At 37.6% G+C, this 23,560-nt stretch overlaps 2 protein-coding genes across 3 annotated transcripts; one reads left to right on the top strand and one right to left on the bottom strand.

Moving 5' to 3' along the window:
- The first annotated feature begins 204 nt into the window (after positions 1-204).
- On the top strand, positions 205-21,556 carry LOC139109343 (SUN domain-containing ossification factor). Of its 2 annotated transcripts, XM_070668326.1 has the most exons (6): positions 205-591; positions 1,140-1,341; positions 2,057-2,172; positions 14,522-15,138; positions 15,260-17,199; positions 17,370-21,556. In XM_070668326.1, the coding sequence occupies exons 1-6, from the start codon at positions 533-535 to the stop codon at positions 18,666-18,668; spliced, it is 4,233 nt and encodes a 1,410-aa protein (XP_070524427.1). In that variant the 5' UTR covers positions 205-532; the 3' UTR covers positions 18,669-21,556. The 2 variants fall into 2 exon arrangements, with proteins under 2 accessions (XP_070524427.1, XP_070524428.1); XM_070668327.1 differs by lacking the exons at positions 205-591; positions 1,140-1,341; positions 2,057-2,172 and adding an exon at positions 13,787-14,165.
- LOC139109352 (uncharacterized) lies at positions 3,802-6,525 on the bottom strand. The gene is made up of 3 exons (XM_070668342.1): positions 6,302-6,525; positions 5,598-5,771; positions 3,802-5,213 (listed from the first exon to the last, which is right to left on the bottom strand). Exons 1-3 carry the CDS (start codon positions 6,392-6,394, stop codon positions 5,010-5,012), a joined length of 471 nt encoding a protein of 156 aa, XP_070524443.1. The 5' UTR covers positions 6,395-6,525; the 3' UTR covers positions 3,802-5,009.
- Positions 21,557-23,560: the final 2,004 nt, after the last annotated feature.

Below are 23,560 nucleotides of genomic sequence, written 5' to 3'. Positions count from 1 at the left end.
CGAAAGAGTTGAAGGTGCAGACGAGAGCAGATGAAGCGTACAAACTGAGCGGGGTGGCGCACCGCGTCTGCGTAGACGCAATCAGCTGTTTCCCGTCTAGTCACGACGTTTCTCGAGGTAGGCGTGCGTACGTGCGTGTGTCGTTCCGCGATATATTTCCTTTTTCGCGCGAAGAGGTGCACGCGCGCCAATACCAAACCGCGCGACTACTCGCGTACTCGGTTCTGATTTCTCTCGGTGTGCACCTGCCTCTCCTGCTCCTTCTGCAGCCGCTTTCAGACCGAAGCGAGCGGCAGCTCGGCGCCGGAAACTTTTCGACGATACACCACGTCAGATTTTCGTGGTGACGATAGTGGTGGGGTAGACGTGGCCGCGGTGATGGTGGTAGCGCCGACGTCGTCGACGTCGCTCGTCGTCGGTTACAACGCTGTGCTCGTGCCCGCGCGTTTAAGGACTTGCGGATCGACGTGCGTGACGAAAAGCCGCTCCTAATGCGGCGGACAAGGACGCCGGCGCGCAGTAAAAGGAGAGGATGAGGCCCCGCGTGTTGTGCGTCTACTGGGCGCTGCTCCTGACCTCGACGGTGTCCAGGTAAGCCGCCAGATCCGATCGAAATGCAAATCGCAGCGGCGGATCTCGTTCGCGACCGGCTCGGCGAGGAATTCTTACGCAAGTCGCATTCCTTTTTCCATCATCCTTGATTAGAGCTAACTCGAATCGTCGAAACGCTCTGGATATGCGAGCCACTTGTCTTGAGATATTTTTTTTTTTTCGACTAACGTGACAATATTAATTTATGTAAGCTAGTTTTGTAGGCTTTTGATACTTATTCTATCATAATATTATATTTAAATTAAATTTAAATAAAATTAATATCAAAACAGCGACTTGATTTATTTAATGTTGAGTTAAACTTATTACAAAATAGCGGTAATAATAATTTTTTAGAAAACTTGAAGATTGAGTGTGATTGCATATTGACAAGAACCATAATTAGTTCCTTTCTTCCTTTCTTTTTTTTTTTTTTTTTTTTTTTTTCTTGTAAAGCTTTTGTAAGAGATAATTAACTCTTGCATTGCGCAATACCGACATAACGTTACTTAACGCTGAACTGTACAATAGATTTCTTTTTGTTGCAGTGGACTTCTATTTCTAATAGTAGCTTCGGAGAGTGCACAAACCAAAGATTCTTTTTTTCATCCCGAGAAGAATGAGACTTATGGGGCTTACAGTAACATTACGCTCAATTACGAGGATCATGAAAGTTTTGAATCTTCGTCTATATTGGATGCTGAAGAAGTGGGAGTATTGAAGACTAACCAGTATAATTTATATGGCCAAGTAAGACTACAGTTTTGTTTTATAAGAAATAACAAAGTAATTTTATACGTGTAACATTTAAATATGTTGTTCTTCCTTTTACTGGCATCATAGTTCAAGCTAGGCCTTGGCCTGCATCACTGTGTCCTCCATTCTGAGGCCACAATGTTGTGTTCATGATAAATTAACTTTACTAAGCGGGTTGTCAGCTTCACAATAATTACGTTCTGTACTCGAAAGGATCGGAGAGATTATAACTTTCTTGTAGCTAAAATACTCGTGAACAAACCACTTTTAAATGCAATCTATATGGTGTACATTATAATAAACCTTCTGTAGTTTTTATTTGTATAAGATCGCTGAGTGGATGGATGGGAATTTTTCTCGAGTTGAAAGAAAAGTTTTTTGCGTAATAAGTTAATGTCAGGCGACACTGATTTAATCGGTAACAAGGAGAGAATTACTGTTTTTTTTTTTTTGAGCGGGCGTATTTATTTATTACGCGGCGTTTCGAGAATTTTTATGGTTCCTCGACCTCTCTCTTTGTTCGTCGGGAGAGCTGAATCACGCACATTGTTTTTTCTCGTCACTGTTTATCGCCGGGTAATCGCTGATTGTTCGAAAAATACAATACATTTAATATACAATCGCGGTACATATATTTTAATTGCTCTAATATAAAATTTTGACCCTACAATTATATGTATAATTTATATAATTTTGTATTATATTGCAGCAAGAAGCTACAGTCTCTGCTAGTTTTGAGACAATCACTAGTGACAATGCAGAGGAGAAACAGGACATCGATATATTAGCCGAAAGTCTTACGCAGCAGCCTAATCTTTCTCAAGGGTGAGTTTGTGCACATGGTTATTTTATCTTTTAGAAAACAAGCGAATAACAGATCGAGAGGAAGCGTTTAGCCTTTCGTATAAAAATGTTTTATAGAAAATGGAATTTTATCTCAAAGGCATCATGTTTTATAATGAGGTCAGAAATCGATTTAAGCAATAGTTGAAGTATTTTAGACACGTTGCTCTTCGCACAGATTAAGGGCACGTCTACTTCACGGATATCGAAATGAGAAACGACTCGCTGGGAAACATTTATTTCGTTTTCTATCGCGAAAATCTATAACGTGCCAGTACGCGAGGGGGTCACGTTGCACGAGGGATGCTGGCGAGCGTCCAACTCGACCATGTAACCGATCCCGATCGGGTGGGGTTTTATGCAAAACCGTCGCTTCCTCGCACATGCCTGAGAAGAGCTCACACGTTCGTTCCTCGTGTGTCACTAGAGCCGGAGAAAATACCGTCAGAAGCGATCCGCGTCGAGGCTGGGAATCGCCACGGTTCTTGTAGCATGTCGCAGTTGCAGCTGTGTCCTCCTTTTCGAGGTCTCACAGAGGGATCACGCTTGTATCTCTCTTCCGCGAATTATATCTCGCGTCGATAAAAACGTAATACGAGCCGTATCATTCGGCGATGCCAATATTTTTTTTTGCACAGGACGTCCGATCTCATTCCTCACGTTGGATCTTTCGAACGAATTTAGAACCGTTTCTTGCTAAGGGAAAATTCTGGAGAGAACCACCGATGCAGCTTTTTAATATTCGATATTAAATTCAAGATAAAAGAGTTTCTCGCAGCTTTTCGTAATAAAAGCTTTTTTTTATATTTGCTCGAATCTTTTTAAGCGTTAACCATAATAATTCATTATTATTTCCAAAGTGGAAGCTCTTATTTTCTTGACTTGCGTTCCGCGTTCTGATTCTCGACTCTCCGCATTAGACACTTCTAGAATAAAATCTCGAAATAAAAAAAAAATAACAAAAGGACTTTTCGAGAGAAGCTCTGGAAAGAAAGCACTTATCGCTGGGATTTCCCGCTGTACGTAACGCAATCCGGAAAATGCAGAGCGTTAAATATTTATAAAAAAAAAAAAAAACAAGAACAAAAAAAAATACCTTCCGGGTATTGCGAGGCACGTGCCCACTCTCGTTCGTCTCACTTTTGCACGTGAATACTTTATCGAGCATAAAAAGCATCGCGGCAACCGTGGTTGGCTACAAATTGTTGGTGTACCGCCGCCGGAGGCAAGGAGATAGGCGGTCGGGGCCGGTGTCGAGAAGGGGGGCCTGTTGAAGAAAAAGGGCAGATTAGAAAGGACGAGAAAGCCACGGTGGAGGGAAAGTTCGGGCGGCGCGATGCAAGGAGGAACGCGAAAGAGAAAAGGGTGCTGGGTGGAAGTAGGTGATAGTGCGGTTCCGACCGGGGGTGGAGGCGTGGAAGGGTCGCGCACTGCGACGCTGCACGAGAGGGCGGATGTCAGTCCACGTTCGAGCGGTCACCGCGCCGGTATGGGCGCACGAAACGAATCGCCTGATCGGGCCGCGTTTCCTCCGTCTTCCTTCGCGGTTTTGTGACAGCTCGATACGTTCAGTTAAATTGAAACACGCTATCGAAAGTAACCGAACGAGGGAGAGTGCGTGCGTGCTTATCGCGTCAAATCACGCGTGGAGTTGAGATGATCACTGGTACACGCGTGTCATTAAAGAATCTGATGGGTGATCGCTTAGGACTCTCAGCTTATCAGCGATTATTGGTATCGATGAAACTCGCGCGGCACAGATCTTTTTCAATCGTACGTCGAAAGAAATTGTGCAATTTTGTATTTGGTTCGTAATGATTTTAAATACAGCGGGTTCTGCGTAGCGATTTGTTCAATCTTTACGATACGTGAGTTTTAATTTTCTATTTATTATTATGAATCGAAGAGCGTTTATAACTTAATCATTCGCGAATCACGGATTTTGTAACTTAATTTTTCAACGAAGCGTTACGTATTTTATTTTCTCTTGAGTGCCAATAGATAAATTTATATGAATGTATTTGCATTTTCTCGTCTGACCATATCTAATACTTGTTCCACTACGAGTTTCGAGTGGGGCCAGTACAAAGCGTGGCTATGTAGATTTTTCTTCAGGATTTAACTTTTATAAAGCTTAGCGAGTGCTTTCACCTGCGGGAAAAGCTTTTTAGGAACTTCGTCAACTTTGCTCCACATTTTAAGGTGTTTAAGGAATAAAATTCTTTTTTTTCTTTATTATCTTTGCAGAGAATGAAGGTCTAAAAGCGCACTGTTTGCTTATTTCAAGAGTTATTATATAAATAAAAAAATTGTTCGTTTTTTTTTAATTTTTTTTTGTTCAGTTGTATATGTAGATTTCTTGTTCGAGATTATTAAAAATTCACATGTTGCATATAAGTGTTTCACGCTTATCTAGAAATTCTAGAGCATCTTATTAAGATGTAACATTAACATATATGCAGAGGTAATCAGCAGAAAACCCAACTAGGCAAGCTCAAATATCTCAGTACCTACGCTACTATGCGAAACTAGTAATGAAAATATGTTTACAATTATTAATTGTAAAGCATTGTATATATTTCGTTGTACATATATAATTTTTTTTTTAATTGTATATAAAAAATATATAACATGTATGCTAGTAAGAAGCAATTACAAATGTCTCTCGCTGAGAAATATTATTATATCGTTTTAAAGTGACGATAATATCAGTAGAAACATTTAGAAAAAAACAATTAGAGCGAAATAATTTAAGTAGACGGTAGAAATGGATCGGTTAATTCTATCTCGTTTCTCACGATAATGAAATCTATAGGCGATTAATCGTTTTTGTTGGTGAAGTACGTATCTATGGCGAATATCAGAGCTGCGAGGATCGCAAAAGAACCGGCAGCTACCATTTGATCGCTGTATTCTTGCAGATACGCGAGAATCAGATTACTCGAAAAATTGTCCCAGTCGCGAATCAGAATGAGGCCGGCGGTGCAGCATAGAATCGCCCCCATTGTCGAAAAAATGAGAGCCTGTATAAGAAAAGAAAATTGAAAATAAAAAGATAGCATCTTGCACGATTGTATTTCGCGATGTTGCATTGTCATATGTCGAAACTCGTCAGGTCAGACGTAGATACAAGAGAGCAGCAACAGACAGAAACGGAAAATTAAATTTTTGGTGGAACTGAGTTTCCTCAGGAAACGTGAAGGAATATAGCAAAAGTGAGGCAAATATCTCAGTACCTTCGATTCTTTCAATTTTTCATGAAACACGATTTATAAATATAATAAAGAATTTCAATTCTTTAAAATAATTTTTTTTTTTCATGTAAGATTAATTATTTTTATTTTATTTTAATCAATTTTCATCAATTAATAGATTTTGTTTCGCGATAATGTAATATTTTAACTCACCGTTTTTTTGGGCAATTTTTCTCCCAAAAAATGGCTCAGAATAAGAACCCCATTTATAAGAATATAACCACCTATTGCCACGTGAAATATCGCCACATGGTGTATATCAGGTGGACGTATCTGATTTTGTTGAAATGGACCTGCTACTAATCCCGCTGCAATAATGCAGAGAACCTGTAACGTTCAACTGTTTTATTTTATTTTATTTTATATTTTTTAATAAAATAAAACGTGCAAAAGAGTGATGGTAAAAAAATCTGTTTTTTTTTTTTACATATTTTTTGGACCTTAAATTTCAAATTTTATTTCTTTGATGTCAAATAGTACTTTATGATGGGATATTAATTTCAGAAAAATTTTAAGATGTGCATAGGCACAGCTCCGAGGATACAAAAGGGTGAAAGTGGTGGTTTCTCATAATCCATGCATGACTTTCATCCCCTTGTATCTCTGAAACCTTGCCTGTGCTCATCTTGAAACTTTACTGGGATTAATATTTCATCTACTGTACTATTTGGCGTAAAAAAAAGTTTAAAATTCGAGGTCCAAGAAATAAACGAAATTTGCCATCACTCTTTAAAGAATATTCAAAAGCAATCGCGTAAGCATGCTATTAATTCGTTCTGCAACGTAAAAACAAAAAAAAAAAAGAAAGATTTTATTCTGCGATCTCCAAAGTATCGAAAACCGTAAGGCTATTTTACCAGCTCGATAATTTTGCAAAAGAACGGCGCTTCCTTAAGATATCCCTTCAATCTCGTGAGCAGGTTGGATACGGATGAGGTTTCCTCGGCCATTTTCAAGTCACACTCTCTCAGTTTAGACGTACTAGTTTACAACGGCGAGGAAAGTATTCGTCAGGACATTCGAAGTACAACGACGTCGGTTTTCCAACTACGCTGAGAAACGCTCCACCCAACTATTGACCTGTCAGTGGCTAGTATGACACTGGCTAACATTAAACCGGCTATATAAATCCCCACTTCCTCGCTAAATGCATTTAATGCATCATGGCAATAGTTCTCGGTACTCAACTTTGGTGGTGGGTCCGAGAAGATTCGTACACCATATCTCCGACGACGAGGCGGGCTTTATCACGAATACAAATCTCGCGTTATCGCGCGAAAAGCAAGCTTAATTTGCGCCAATCGAATATTTAACAATTGCCGTTACAATTTATTTCCGTTCTAACTAAAAACGTGGGTAGTAAACTCTCGTAAAATTTTACTACAATATGGCATTAGAGATGTAAGGGAGGAACGATAAATCCAAAGGTAGCCTAATCTGACCGAGAATTACGACCTTTTGTGGAAGTGCCTGCCTGCTGGAAATTCGGTGCAAGAGCGAACTTCGTCGCGAAATGTTCCGCGAAGTTTCGCGAAAGATAAAAGATAGATAGGATATTGGCGGATGTAACGAAGAAACGCGGCGAACAATTTTGCATTTCTTTGCACCGGTGCTCTCCAGGTTGTTGCAGGCGACTTCTCGTTAGCTCGATTATTATAGAGACGTCGTTTCGTTCTTCTCGACAGCGAAGCTTAAACAGTACTTAAAATCAAGAAGTCGCGCCGGAAGCTGGAAAGCTATTCGTTCATTGCCAGCAGTTCATTGTCATTGATTCTAATAGAGAAAGGTGCATTTGTAGAAAGTGCAACCCTAACGATTGTGAGAATATTTGTATTCTTCGTTCACGAATGGGAACCATGCATGAAAATATACTCGGTGTATACTTGCCCGTCCACCCACGTCCATTCTATTGCTACGCTCGGCCACTCGCTTAATTTATCATAACTCTTTCCGAGTTCGTTCCCCGGCTACTGCTTCGGCCTCTTGCTTTTCTTCTCAACACTTTTCTTTTTATTTCTTTTTTTTTTTTCTTTTTTTTTTTTCTCTATCGTTAACGAATTCTCTACTAGCTTTCCATCATTCGCCGTTTCTCTTCTTCGTCCACTCTTCGAACTCGACGAAGTTACTTTTCGACTCGAGTCATAATTATTTTTCTAACATTTTTTCATTAAAATGTAATTTTTTTTATTTTTTTTTTCTTTGCACGGTATTTATACTTATTAAATTTTACGCTAGTGTTGCGACTTGTCTCCGCGACCGTATCATGATATCATTTGATAACGTGGCCTGCAATAACGATCCGCGGAATGTGCAATAACGCCACTAAGATTTGTAACATCTCGCAATGTGTCGTGGCCCAATTTTCTTGCGAGGTCAAGCGTCGTGTCTCAATGAGGAAGAATTTCTGCGAGCGTTTAAAGCACGTAGACGATCACTTAAAAGGCGGGACAAAAATACTTTGATCATATTGCCTTTTTCGCGGAGAATTTTTCAGTGGAAATCTTCTATCTCTGGTATAACGGGCTATCTTTTTCGAATGATGAAGGAGCAAAAAATGATAAACATCGTGAATATTTTGAAACTTTTTAAACATTTTCTCAATATCGTGTTTACAAAATGAGGATTGTCTAAAAAGAAAGAAAAAAAATCGATGCAGTTTAACAGGAAACAAAGTTTCAAAGCCGTTTCAATAAGTTTGAAGTTGATAATTATATCCGAGACAAATTGAGACTTTTATCGTGTATCCGGAATAATTTTAAATATTCCCACGTGTCGATATACAAATGGTAAACGGTAGACACTCCTTCTGAAACCTGCATAACATGCTTATGTGAACTCGCGTATGACAGGTTTTCTTTTAATGCTGTTGTTGACCGCTTATACTATTTAATGAAACCCTACGAGGCTGTGTTAGTTTTATTGAGGGTCAGACGAAGCCATTCGTCCAGCAAAGAATGTATCGAGACATGTCGACCGACACTGTATTAACGGTTGTCTAGTCGGGGACTATTGCAACCGGGTTTATGAGCCACTATGCTGACGTTTATGTAAAGAAAAGCACATCTATCGACGCGTTCTCACTTCTGTGGTTTCACCACGAAATCGCAGCTCGAAACGTTTATTTAATGCGTTCTCCACTGGCTTTACCTTTAGGTCGGCTTAGGTCATTAACTTACTGCAGTCAGAATTTTTTTAATTTGGACTTAAGAGTTATATATATATATATATATATTTTTTTTTTTACGTGTGATGGTCTTATTTAATGGAATCATTAGTCGGGATTATAATTGCCTGATATTTCTTTTTTTTTTTTTTTTGCTTTTACTAACTTTAATTTATTGCTCGAGGAACGGCGTAACCGTTTAGCATTAATTTTGAGTATTAATTACTTGTCGCTCGAGCTTCTCTCTTTCTTCTAGCCGTCCCCGCAAGTTCGCGATGACTTTTACGTGTCGCGTTAATCAATGAACTTCGAGAATAAGCAGCTTGAAATGGAATAATAATTACGGGTAAACATATCGGTTTCGCAACGAGTCACGTTTCCGTTCCGAATGCTCCTCGCATGCCGCACGCGCATTTCAGCGACTTCGTTGCGGCAACATGCCAACTAATCGCGGACAGATTAATCGATCTTGTGGAGGTGACAAAGGCATGCACGTGGAAACCGATATCTACATAATTCCGCCGGCCGGGCACGCCTTAAAAACGTGGTCGGAACCGTAAAGAAATTCCGCGGCGACGATTGTCGAGTTTTCGTGTGGGCTGCAGTCGAATAAGAGAACAGGAAGGGAAAAGCCGACACTACGAACGATCGCGTGAGACCACGCTTCCCTTTTTCTCTTTCTTTCTTTTCTTTTTTTTTTTCTGATAGCTTAGAGTGAGATCCAGCTCTAATCGGAATAGGTTTACGACAAGCGTGTCTTGCAAGCGTGATCTATAAATTTGTCCCATATAAAAGCAATCGAACCCTACTGAAATCGCGTTGACGGCGCAGCTTCTAGATCCACGTACCAGAATGTTTCCTGCGTTTTCTTTTAAATCGCGCACTATAAACGTAGGCAGTTATTGCGACGTAGGCGGTAAAGTAAACCGCTGTAGCGAAACTACGACATTTTTCGCGTCGATAGCTATGGTTATCGATACGATACTTGAAACTATCATTTAGGTATATTTGCGATCCGATCCTATTACTTTATGTAGGATGTTCCTTGAAAAGCACTCGGCGTACCGAGCGGTGCCGACAGAATGGAAAATTCTGATAATCATCAGCGAAGTTCTCCCGCTCGTATCTCGTATAAAAAAAATTTCGAGATGCGCCCCGATTTCTATAACGCAAACACGCATCGTGCGTGTGGGCTGTGGATTTCCCTGTTAGTTTTCACTGACGGTTGAAAAGACCAAGAGCGATCGACGCACAATCGATCTCGAGCACGTTCGTTCTATTGTTACGATCTGTCAGTCGAGAGAAATCGCGCCTTTGTACTGGAGCGAAAAGAAAAGGAAACCTAAACGTTCTGCAGTCACTAATTTGTCGCGTTAATTTCTACCGCCGAATGTCAATTTGCACGAACTGGCAAACGTGATTTTTTTTTCTTTTTCCTTTTTTTTTTATTTTTTTATTTTTTTGCGCGAGCAAGATATTTATTACCGCTTAAGTCTCGACTTCTCTCTGGCGTCCACCTTGTTCATAATCATCGATCATGTGACTTTCATTAAAAGTCGCTAATAGCATCCTGGCTTTCTTGCTAGTTAAGTCTATCTAAATATACGAAGAACTACTTTTAGCCATCAGTCAAATTTACCTACGACGCTCTTGCAAAATTAGTAATTAATGGAATTGGATCTTTGCGTGTGCATTCCTCGGAATTACACTGGGAAGACAAGCAAGAAGGTGAATTGTCGTTTTAATATGTCGCAAACCTGTTCGTATCGTCGCGAGTTAAGAAAATGATCGGCGCTAAGGATTATAATCGCGAAGAGGAGTAGGGTGCCTCGTTAAAGAATAATGATGGAAAGGCGCGAATGATTGTCGTTTCGATTGTGTACTCCTTAATAGAACGACAAAACGAAAGATGTAACGTTAGAAAGGATCTATGGTCAAGAGCGCTCTTTATATTTTTACGCACCTTACCGAGAAAAGGCTACTTAGAAAGCCGTTAAGTCGATAGAATGTCTAAGCTACTTTCGTGCGTAGTCACTTCGTGATTTCGCTGTCATTGGAGATTTATCGATCCTCCTAAGTACATGCAATGAAAGATGTACGCGCTAATACGAACAGGAACATTATTTAGTTGCCATCATAAAGAGCCATCGATATCCGATCGAGAAAGTGCGCTTCTTAAGAACTCTCCGATTGGATTCGATTACGCATAATTCAATTGTCCGATTATATACATGTATTTTTATACATGAAATTTTTTTTAATTTTTCTTTTTGAATTACTAACAAAATTTTTTTAATTAAACTGGCGTGGTAAAATAAATTTAAATTTTTTTTCGTTGCGTTCAATGGACTTTCACGGCGAAATGTGAAGGAAGACAGGAGTTAATGACTTTTCGATAGCACGTGCATCGCTTACTTAATTGTTGGTATTACATCGCACTACTCTCACGTTGAGTAATACTTATTAAAATTCTAGCGACCAACCTGCAATTTGTATCTATATGTAACGATCTATATTTGTGATGTAATTATTAGAAATAATCTTTTTATCTTCAATAAAGATTTTATTTAAAAAAAGTTCATGCTTAAAAGTTACTCCGCCGAGGCATGATGCCTTGCTTGGCGTGAAGCAAGGCAAGTAAGGGAAAACTAATCAGCGTCGGTTTTAAGAGATGACAATTAACAGCTAATTTACGCGTTACGCCAATTTTTTAAGATAGGAATCGCTCTTCGGGGTTTCTTTTTTTTTTTAATCTCACTCTTTCGTTTAATACCCCGCTCCGTCTTGTATTTTCCTATTTAGTAAGCCAAACCTTTGCACTTCGACGAGTTAATTTTTCCACGCTTATATTTCCAGCGTTTATAAGTCTCATTAATTATGTTAGATGACAATTGAAGCTCTTAATGCGTGAAGCTCCATGTAAATTGACTATCGCACTAACGTTTCTCTCGCATAATTAACGGGATAATTCTGAAGGTAACGTGTGCACGCGGTAACAGTGACATATTTAATGGCAGCTTGTTTATAACGAGCAAGAGTTACACGGGAAAAAAAAAAGAAAAAGAAAAACTCACCCGAATTGGGGCCTCCACGAGTTGTTCTAGTTTTATGACCAACAGGTTTGTGAAAATCTAGATTCGTACGTACCATCCTCGGGTCGCTTTTCTAGAGAATACATTTCTCTAATTAATTTTATGGCGTTTTCACCATCATCGATTGACACTTATCGTTGCGTGTAAATCTCTTCGTTATGATTTTTCTTACAAACAAAATGCCAAAATATTAGCAGAGGACTTTTTGTCATTCTAATTACCGTTTCTTTTCTTTTTTTTATATTTTTTCTATTATATATGAAACGCATGTTAATTAGAAACGAAAATACTATTAAACGTTCCTTTCTATAGTCTTCTAAGCCATTCCTTATATAAAAATTAAGTGAATTAACAGTCCAATGAATATAAAGCTTTCGCGTTATCGCCGTTTCTATTTTCAGTTCTTTGTGCACGTTAAACGCTTTCATCTCACGCATTTTAATGGCTTTATCTGCGTGCTTTACATTAGAGTGGTGCCGTATCATGTGCATAATCGCGTTATTACGTAACATTGCGGATGGTGAATGACTTCTAAATCGCGAGGCGTTATTAATAGCCCATTGAAGAAACGGGAAATGCGTCGTTAACGCGTTTCGCCTACGTTAAATGATTGTAGTTCGTGAATGAAACCTGCCGGCGGCTATGAATATGTCGCGTGCACCGATGCGAAAAATACTTATACATTATTATGGCGGTGGCCGGTGTATCAAGGACTGAATCAATTACGTATTATACGTTTACGTACCTTATCTTTTATCGATGGCGAGCTGGTCACGTTCTTCATCGACTTCGTGTCTATCCTCGAGTTTCGGTAACCACTTCGCCGAAACCGATCTCTGTCACATTAGTTTAGCCGGATTCTCTCGATTGCATTCGAGATCGATCCTCGCTGCAGCCTCGCGTTGATGCAGCAGCAGGCAGGATTGCGGTTTACTCGACGGCGATCGTTCTCTGCGAACCGGCTTCGTCCATTGATCGACAATTCGCCAGACCGTGAAGCAATCTCGAGACGCGGAACTTTTACTGTTCGCGGTGACATCGTCTTCGTCTGTTCACAATGCGCCATTCGTTCCGATTAAATGCACGCGCGATAAGCCGGGTTATTCGATGGCAATTGTTGTAATCGAGATATAATCAACTTTGTTAACGGAAGCGGCGAACGGATGTCAATTTTTCCTCCCCCTCGCGGGTTCGATACGTTCTAGTGTGACTTTGCAGATACATGAGCGATATTTACAGTCGCGGTACCAAAGATTCGTAAGAAGATTTGCGACAGAATAACCAAAGAAAGAAAAAGAATAAAGAAAAAAAAAGAAGGAAAAAAAAAACCAAAGAAATTTATTTGCAAATTCCGCATCCTGAGGAATGATCTTTCAAAGTCCACTTTAAATGAATCCCCGGATGAAGCTAGCGTTACATTGTTAAAACTAGTTTACCGAAGATTATATTAGCATATTAGTAAATCAGGATAAAGACTTGGGAATTATTATATTCGGTTCCGATAGCCGTCAAATTCCGATGTTGCATAGCAAGGAAACGTGATGCCCTCGAGCCAAATCCGAATATTGAATATGCATAGCGGTACTAATAGCGCATTCTAAGCATACGCATAAACGTTTGCGTGCCTCGTAACTTTTAATTGAACCCAGAGATAAATGGCACGTTAGCGCATAAAGCAATCTCTCGTGATAGAAACGAGAGTATACGTATACAGCAGAGTGATATCACTCAAATTTCATTATGCTTCATCTTCCTAGAGATATCGCGAATAATCGACCTCATCGTTATTTATTCCGCAATTATCACGATTTACGTATTCGGGTGAAGTTTATTAAAATTATGAAGCAAGATCTCTTTCCGTATAACGCACGACGCAAACGATTTTTTTCCAATCGCCCAGAAAGTACCCTTTAACTTCAGTATTTAAAATGCGAGGAGAAATAGTATTCCGCGACAAGAAATTGCACGCCGACGAGTCAAGGAAAAGTAAATAGCCACATTTATCACGATTCCGCAGTTTATTCCGGTTCTTGGGAAATATACGACTACGAATCGTTTTCGACTTTCCAGATAGAGAACAACAAACGGCGAAGTATTGTGATATAACGCGCGACACGTGTGACATGTTCTTATCGTAAGAACCATCGTAAAAATAATCCTGATAGCATTTTTATATGTGCGGCAAACTTACGTTGGAGTGTGAATATGACGAGTAAGCCGGAGACGAGGCTCGCGACGATTAGACAGACGGCCGTGGAGGCAATGGTGAAATAGTGATTACCGAAGTGCGTGGTGCCTTCAACCTGAAATCATGGTCAAGGGCACCGTCGAGAGCAAGAACGACGGATATCCTCTGCATTGCACTGTCGATCCCGCCGGGCAACACAGACACCTTCTCCAAGCGGCCGCCTTTTACCTTACCGTATTGGCGGTTTTGTGGTGCATTCCTATATGCATCTATCATCGGTGAGAAAGCGTTACAAGGGTACAAGTTAACGTCTTACATGACGGCTTCGGCTCTTTATTTACGAATTTTGCCCGCGTTTTAATACGCCAAGCCTCGTACTGTGGCGATATTGCTTCAATGTTTATTCGATTCTCATCACCATGCGCTTTTTTTCTTTTTTTTTAATATATATATATAAAAATTGAATAAACATATATGTATATAATCGCGATGAAAAATTCTATGCATCCGAAAGTGACTACGGTTTGCTCCGTTTTAATATTTTAAAACGCTATATCTGTTATTCGCTATTGAGCGTATTATGTCATGAATATATAATGCTGTATTATATTACAATATTATGTACTCTTCGCAGGATTTCCGAGACCGGCCAGGCAGTGGTGTTGACTTTGGTGGATACCGCAGCGGCTGGATTGCAGAACTTGGCCGAGCCGAAGATTGATCGCGATTTCTCTTCACGATCGTCCGTCAAAAATTCTTCGTTACTTGACGATAATCAAGCGAGAGAATCCGAGCATCGGAAGGAAGCTGTGCCGACGACGCAGATTCCACCGCCACCGATCGTCGACGAGACGACGGAGCAACCAAATAACACCAATGCTCTCGGGGACGAAGAGGATGTACTTCTGTTAAAGAAGATTGCTGCCGAGGAGCCGTCGGAAGTTGTAATGATTGTAAGAGCGGAGCGAAAGATCAATACGGATGATTTAGAGCTACGAGTCGAGGAGGAAAAAGCTAGTCAGGCTCAGGTGCCCGAAGAATTGTCGTCGAAGGTCGATGACACTTTCACCACAGCACCAGAATTGAATGACACGGCAGCTAGAGCACGATTAGTAGGCGACGGCAGAGACGAGACTGCGGCAGTGATCCTAAATGGGCTCGTTACTTCAGGTCCTACCGAGCCTCACGAAGACATACCGTCTTTCAGCGAATGGGCCCAGAAACGTTTGGAGGAAGCCGAAAAGAAAAAAAGTGAGTAGCGCTAATTCTGTCGATATAATATTTATTTTAACGTAGAGATAAAATGTAAGATTTAATAAATTCGGCGTTATTATTCGAAACAATTTTATTTGCAATTTATTTTATATTGCAGCTCATCCAAACGCTTCTGTCCAGACACCGGGTGGCCCGGGACGAGGTGTAAGCGGCATGAAAATGCGTAATAAGAATTACGCTTCGCCCGATTGCGGCGCCAAAATTGTCGCAGCCAACCCCGAAGCGAATAGTGCAAAAAATGTTCTGGTATCTACGCGGGACGAATATATGCTAAACGCCTGCACGTCACGTATCTGGTTTGTCGTAGAGCTGTGCGAAGCGATACAAGCGAAAAAAATTGAGCTGGCAAATTTTGAACTCTTCAGCTCGTCACCGAAAGACTTTTCTGTTTATGTGAGCGATCGCTTTCCTACCAAAGACTGGAGTCTAGTAGGTCAGTTCACCGCCAAAGACGTGAAAGACGTTCAGAGCTTTGCCTTACATCCTCACTTTTTCGGCAAATTTATCAAAGTCGAGCTCCAATCGCACTATGGCTCGGAACATTTTTGTCCCGTCTCATTGTTTCGCGCTTATGGCACCAGCGAGTTTGAAGTACTAGAAACTGAGACAGAGAATGGGGCTTTAGAAGAGAAGAATACGGATGAAGACGACGACGAAGATAGCGACGAAGAAGAATTGTTAGATAGCGAGGGTGGTGATTCGCCGAGTAATCTTTTCGGTAGCGCACGCGACGCTGTATTAAGTGTAGTTAAAAAAGCTGCAGAAATTCTGGTCAAATCTAGCGGTCTCACTGAAAATAATATTACTCAAATACAGCAAAGTATTGATCACGGTAATATACTAGACAATTCCTACACAAGGTGTACAACGCCAAGATATACGATACTCTGTGGTAACTGCACCGATCAGAAATTTGCCAGTGTTTTTCAGCTAGTCAGTTGCAAAAATCAACAATTAGACGGCTTGCTTAGTATTGATCTGGTAAACAAAACTTTGAGGCGAGGAAGGCTCTGTAATTTTCATGGCGTTGAAATCGAATCGTTTTGGCAGATAAAAGAGGAAGAAAAAACAAAGCATGACAGTATAACGCATTTTAATTTAGCGGAAGATTTTCAGGCGTCTTTTCTGACATACTTTTTTAAACCTGAATATATCATCGCATTGTGCAACGTTTTAGCAACCAAGGAACGCAAGGTAGTAATGAATACAAGCTACGAAATTCCCGTAAATAAATCTAAGGATACTGCCCCTGAAAACATTTTATCTACTAAAAATATCGATCCTAACGTCGAAGTCACTTTTCCTCACGAAACATCTTCCATTGTGGATCCTTGTATTTTAGACTCGAATCCTTCGGCTTGTAAACCGTCTGCGTCTTCTAAAGAAATTCGACAGCATCCATTGCCTCAAGATATCGGCAAAAAGAACGAGAACATCAGTATTGTGACTATAGAGACATCAGCTAGCTTTCCTGAAAGCTTGGCATCGCAGATTAAGCCCACGAAGACACTTAGTAAAGAGGACTTGAAAAAGGAATCATCCGTACCAATTTTGGAACCCAGCAAGGAATTTACAGAAGAGACGTTGCAACCACAAGTGTTGACGACCGTTCCACCAGCATCTAGTCCAACACCAACGTCAAAAATCATTGAGGATTTGCCAATTATAGGGACTCCTACCGAGACGACGTTACCCGTAAGCAACGTTCCGCTAGTTAATGTCGACAGTCAAGAAACTACCGACACCACTATATCTGACACAGAAAGTACCGATACTGTTATGCAAGTTAAACCAAACAAGACAGAAGTCACCGAACAAGACGGAAAACAGGCGAAAGATTTAAGTGAGCAAGAAGCTCGATTGTCATCTCAAGATCCTCTCTCGTTGGATTCATTATTATCCGATTTAAAAGAATTGGAAGTCGATACGACTAATATGCAAAATGGAACGTCTAGTTCTTCGCCGGCGACTCAGCCCACAGCAAACGTCGTTCCTCAAAAAGAATCTGTTTTTCTTCGATTATCTAATAGAATTAAGGTGAGAAAGAATATCTTTTATTACTATTTTTTTTAATACATTATTGATAAAATTATTTTAGAAAAATGTTGAAAGTTTTATGAGAAAGTGAATAAAAAAGATAAAATTACATGAGTATGTGTAAACTATTTTATTAATACAATTAATATAATTAATATTATTTTTTTCAGATTTTGGAAAGAAACATGTCACTCAGTGGGCAATATTTAGAAGAATTAAGCCGCCGTTACAAAAAGCAAGTTGAAGAAATGCAGCGTTCATTGGAACGTGCGGTAACTGCTATGGGCGAGGAATCTCGAAAGAGCGAGGAGCGCGATGCAAAGAGAGCAGAAGAAATCGCCGCTTTAAGAGAAGAAATCGTAATACTTTCCAAATCGGTCGAAACTCTTCTTTACGATCGAGATAGCTGGCGCAGTCGAATATCTTCGATCGTTCAGCATGCTTTGTTAATTTGCTTAGAAGTTGTAGTCATTATTTTAATTCTCTCTTATTGCCGTCGGAGAGAAGATTTTGAAGATGAAAAATTCGAGTCGGATACGAGAAAGAACATTACGCGTCGAAAGAGTGCAGAGAACTTTAGTTCTCACGTCGCGACAAAGAAAATGAAAAAGCGGCGACCGAGCGAGATCGCTTCTCATATCAGTGGAACGTATCACGAGCTAATGATCGACGATCGACTCCATGAGACAAAGAAAGAGCGAAAGAAAAAACGTAAGAAAGATGTTGCCGCCGGTACTAGAACAGTTAATAACGATACGAGACAAGAGGTGGTACGTTATAAAAGTGTGTTGAACGCGATTCCTGGTGGTACGATGTTACCATCAAGAAGATCATCGTCTATAGACTCTCCACATTCTAAAGAATTGCAAGATACAACCGGTAAAAGGCCGGAATCCGCACCCGAAGCCGCCGTCGGTTGGTTCGACGATCAAGTAGAAAGAATAGAACGAATTGTGCAGCCTTCAACAGAAAAAAAAGCCTATGAAACGGAATCAGGAATGAGTTCTGAATTCGGTCGCCAAGTCGATAAGTTCGTTAAGCCTAATGCGTCGTTAGTGACCGTCGACAGGCCCATCAAAAGATCAAGTTCGTTTTTTAATACGGCTGAACGGAAGTCGTCAAAAAATGGCTCGTTTAGAGCCGGTAATATCCTTAAAGGTGCGAAACTGAGCTCGCCGTCCTTTATGAAAACTGCCTTAAGTACGAGAAGTAAAAAAAAGTTATTCGCCAATTCTACTGAGAAATGGGAATGGAGCCAAGATTCGGAACATTCAAATGACAGGTCCTCTCAATCCAGTTCTACAGATTTCAGATCGTTGCAGGCTGTCAGCGATCGTGCCAATGGTAGAGCTGGAAATGGTTTGATCGAGGAAAGCGACGAGTCAAGAAGTAGTAGCACCACACCTTCCTCGACCAAGAAAGAGAAGAAAAGCACTGGCTTGAAGAAAATGGTAAGAAAGTTTTTCTGATTGAAATAGACCCGCCGCAAATACTAAGTCGAACAAACGCAGCATCGATTTTAGCGTCGGAGAGAGATTGCCATATAAATATTGCACATTTGTGAGAAATTTTGACTTAATATTATTATACTTGTTTCCCTGTTTTTTAATTTTTTTTAATTTTATTTTTCTCAAATTGATTAATTTAATACTATGAAATATATAAATATAGTATTTAAAAAATACAAGGTTTATTTGTTATCACACTATAAATTAAAGTAATCGATTTAAACAGGAAAATGACAATGTGAGATTGAGTCAAAAAATCTTACGAATTTATTTAAATACACATTTAATTGAGAGTGAAAAGTGGCCGAATGGAGGTAAAGAAAACTCGTCATAGACCGATATTCATAGTTCTTATCAGGGCTAGTTCTATTTAATTCCTTTCTAGTCTGCGTAATAATTTTTACGCCTCTATGCAGAGTTGTAGAAAACTGATGCAAAACGTAAAAAAAAAAAAAAAAAAAAACTACGTTTATATATACAAAGAAAGAAATATTTTTTATATTTTCATTGAACTGTTTTAGACTTTTTATTAGGCAAATCGTCTATAATGCTCAACTACAAACTTGTACGAAGCTCACGTACTGTAGGCAAAATCAAGATCGAATATTGGGAATAATATTCGAATTATTAAAAATATGCTGAGAATTTTTATTTTTGTACATTATTTTTATTCTACGTGCGAACACACATTGCCCATCAGAACTGGCCCTGGTTCTTATTTCAAGACCATCTTAAGTAACGCCTTGAGACGCTAACATGCCTCTGTGATTGATTTAAAACCACGCGTAAGACTACTTAAGACGATCTTAAATATAAGAATATTGGATATCAGACTATATACCGGTCATACTTACGGTATAGAAATATGTTCGTCTAAGCGTAATCTTTATTTCACAATCACTTACTAGTCTTTCAGTGTATTACAGTGTACATCAGTACATTGTAGCAACTGTAAACAGTGTATGGTAATTATTTCAACTGATTAAAGTTGAATCCTTTTGTTATTAAGACTGCATATAATTTGAAGAGTATATTATACTTTAGAGAGAGAAAAAGAGAGAAATTTGAGATGATTCACGTACTTCGAAATGGATTAAAATAAAAAAAATATCTTTCGTACGACCATCTAAATTTGAGAAACTTCTTCCATCTTGTAATAATGTTTAGCTTTATACGCCGTAATCAGACACTATGATTAACTACTAGTGATAATATCATTCGTAACGATATTTGGCGTGCGCGATAATGGCGAATACAGCAAAATACGTAAAAATTTATTATAAAACATACGCCAACGAGAGATTAAATGTGATTTACACCGTGCGGGAGATAAGAAAAGGTAAATAAAATACTTTACTAATCGTGTGACAGATTAGTTCATATAGAATATGTAAATATAATGGATTAATTGATGCAACGGCAGTGAACTGCAATGGTTTCGATGTTTTCCTTTTAGATTGGATTATTTAATTTTTGTCTATGAATCATTGCCAAAGAGAAAAAGAAAGAAAGAGGGAATAAGAGCGAATGAGCGAGTTGCGAACAAAAAAAAGCTTGAAACATTACCAGTAGCGATTGTAAATAATAATTATTAATTTTCACTGTCAATGATATACGTGAACATATTAAGTGGTATCAACTGTGCGTGAAAAATTAAATCTCTCGGTCCCACCGGTGATTAGCCAGTCCGCTTACTGTTGTCTTTTGTCAATATAAAACATGATGTAAAAACGATATCGCGATATAAAAAGAAATTATTCGTTAAACTTCAAACGTGTACGTAAAGTTTTAAAGAAAAATTTATTTTTACCTCGCCGCAAGAATGAAATATATTCTGCTGTTTTTTTTTCTTTTTTCTTTATTCCGACAAGTAAACTTTGAATTTATTATGAAATTATTTTATCAATTATTTAATTAATTTAATATATAAATTTGGTTTAATTTAGTTGTTTAGGATAAAGTCATGTTTTATACTGGTCATATCATACTCGCTAATAATTCGTACAATAATTTAAACGTATTCTAATTACGAGAAGGATAGCTGCGACCAAAAAAAAAACGATAATTTTTATTATATACTTTTTTTTTAATCTTTAAATGAAGTAATACTCGATGCAATATCTTAAATTTTCTTGTTCTACTGTTTCTTTTCTTTTTCGAAAATTTAAAATATTAAATAATTAATTGGAATCGCTTTTTCTGGTACCCTGCCGTTCTCGTCTTCCAACGATATGTTGAATAACGTTTATTTAGTAAAAACCCGAAAATTAATGTACATAGATGTACGTAGTGAATTTTAACATCATTTTTAATCCGTCTTTTTCTTTTTCTCTAGACTTCCGTTTACGAATTTAATGCTTAATGCAATCGAATAACTTTCGACAGTGTGTGTGTGTGCAAATGATAAGGTACGTTGCACGACTGTCATTTAATTAAAAAAAAAATTTAATTAAATAATAAGTAGCCGGCTATGTTGAGCACTAAATGTAAAATGTACACGCAGACGTTTCTTTGTCGATATACTAATTTTACGTACGTTGCGAAGATGTTCTGGAGATTAACAACGATTGTGCTAGCATTTTGTATCTGATAAAGAAATGTGCTGTGATAAAACTTCGGAGTTTTTGCGGAGTATAATGGCTGCGAATTAAATACGAGAGACGTAAGAAAGAAAAAAAGAAAGAAAGAAAGAAACGTGAGGTAAAAATAAAAAAGTGACCAGTAAATTCGGGAATAAGTGAATTCAGAACGACTTAAACTTTAATTGAAAATGTCCTATTACTTAATGTGCATTTAAAGACTATAAATAATTTTGTGAAACGTATGCAGTGTAGACATTTTTTTTTTTTCATGAATTTCTAGGCAATATATTTTTTAGATGTAAGTTTCATTATTACGCATATATCTCTAGTAGTATAATTTTTGTAGCTTTACTTCTTTTTTTATTTTATTTTATTACGAATTAGTATCTTGTATTTAAGATAAACTCAAGAAAAAAAAGATTTTATTTCATTATTTTGGAATGAAAGAAAAAAAAATCTTTTTAGATTCCCTGTGTTATTCGAATCGTTAATCTGGTAATTACTTATGCGATACGACGAAATAGTTTAATAACGTTGTTTAATATATTGCAATTCTCGTAATTGAATGAGATCATTACTCTGCTAGTGGATTTGTACATATAAATTTTGATGAACTGATCACTGTTAAACAAACATACGGATCTTATTTCCAGAACACACATTATTTTCATTAATGTGATATGTATGATTCTTTCTAATTTAATGTAAAAGAATACGCATCGTCGGTAGTGCATATGTATATGTTACTTAAAATTTATATAGGCACAATATGAGAAAGTTTAATTTTTGTAAGGAATTTGCAAGACTTTTTTTACATATATTTTCTTGCATTATTATTTAATCGAATTAGTGGATTATTTTACTTGAAAAAAAAAAGAAAAAAAAATGATAGAATTAGTAAATGTATATTTAATATTTAACCGGCCCGACGTAAGAGAACATTACATATCGTTTATTTACAGTTAATATAATTATATATATTAGTACATTCTCTGTGTTCGTGTCATTTCTTTTTTTTCAGATTTATAATGATTTATAACCTAGCCGGTTTAATTTAGTGATAAATATAATACGAATAGAATTAATTTTTTAGTTGACAATTACGGGAGAGTTGAATAGTTATTATCGCGTGGTTATACTTATACTAGTCTATAACTGGAAGATATTACATTTACATCGTAGAATATTAATTTTTTCTAAAAAAAAAAAAGTAATAAAATTTAAACTCCATTATAATTTTTACGTTTTAATTTTTATGTTGCGTGGGAACGACTAGGAATTTAATGCCACATTTAAATGAAGATGGTTGAATGGATTTTCAAATTCACGTGTATAAGAAATTATGTAAATATAATGTAACGCAAGTAAAACGATGATATTGCGATACGGGTAGATATTATGTTTTACAAATTATTTCTATGTATCACACGTTTCATATATGTAACTTTTGTACAAACTGTTCCCATTTATAAACTTCACACACACACGAAATTTATACATAGTATACTTATTTATGTGTAAATGTGTGTATAAAAAAGCAATAATTATATTACATATAAATAAGTTTAAAATTTATTTTTTTGTAAAGAGTAAATACTTAAAATACTAGCTTTGATGATTATTTATGGGAGCAGTCTCGAAAATAATATAAAAATCTCGATATTAAATAATGATTTACTTAGCTGGACCAATATTTACTATATTTATATTTTCAATATTAATTTATTAATAGAATGCGAAAGAATGTACATAATACTGGATTAGAGCTTCATGTAAATCATTCAATCATATACTGTAAATGCATCTTCTATACATGTCAATGTGTGATATAGAATAATTTTTTTTTTTATTTATATACTTACGTATATTATTTATTTGCTATAGACACGTTCCTGTACTTTGATATGAATTTATATACTGATATGAATATCCGAACGGTTTATTGTATTATAATACAATTATATTATAAAATACAAATATTGTATTATAATACATTAGAATGTGCGAAGCAGAAAAATTATACATATATGTGCGGTGAAGGAGAAAAAAAATATATAAGATTGTTCGCGCCTGTTGAATGTTTAACTGATTATGGTAATAACTGTTATTCGTGCGCCTGAATTTCAACTGCTTGTAATTAAACTTCTGTAAATACGAAAGTAATGCACGTTGCATATAATTATTAAGAAATAAAGTTGCCAAAAGATTCGTCATATACATATATTATTAGATTATGAATTTTTATGCAACTTGTAAAGAGTATGTAAAAGG

The sequence above is a fragment of the Cardiocondyla obscurior genome, linkage group LG17 (genome assembly GCF_019399895.1).
Source record: "Cardiocondyla obscurior isolate alpha-2009 linkage group LG17, Cobs3.1, whole genome shotgun sequence".
Taxonomy (NCBI): Eukaryota; Metazoa; Arthropoda; class Insecta; order Hymenoptera; family Formicidae; genus Cardiocondyla; species Cardiocondyla obscurior.
This window is presented reverse-complemented; position numbering and strand designations above follow the sequence as displayed.

What these genes read in the sequence shown, in the direction of transcription:
- LOC139109352 (XM_070668342.1), bottom strand. Translation starts at nt 6,394, where the DNA reads ATGGCCGAGGAAACCTCATCCGTATCCAACCTGCTCACGAGATTGAAG. An exon ending in TTTGCAAAATTATCGAGCTG is followed by an intron (nt 5,772 to 6,301) that starts GTAAAATAGCCT and finishes TGAACGTTACAG; the next exon opens with GTTCTCTGCATTATTGCAGC. An exon ending in AAAAATTGCCCAAAAAAACG is followed by an intron (nt 5,214 to 5,597) that starts GTGAGTTAAAAT and finishes TTTCTTATACAG; the next exon opens with GCTCTCATTTTTTCGACAAT.
- LOC139109343 (XM_070668326.1), top strand. Translation starts at nt 533, where the DNA reads ATGAGGCCCCGCGTGTTGTGCGTCTACTGGGCGCTGCTCCTGACCTCG. An exon ending in GGAAGCCGAAAAGAAAAAAA is followed by an intron (nt 15,139 to 15,259) that starts GTGAGTAGCGCT and finishes TTTATATTGCAG; the next exon opens with CTCATCCAAACGCTTCTGTC. An exon ending in GATTATCTAATAGAATTAAG is followed by an intron (nt 17,200 to 17,369) that starts GTGAGAAAGAAT and finishes TATTTTTTTCAG; the next exon opens with ATTTTGGAAAGAAACATGTC.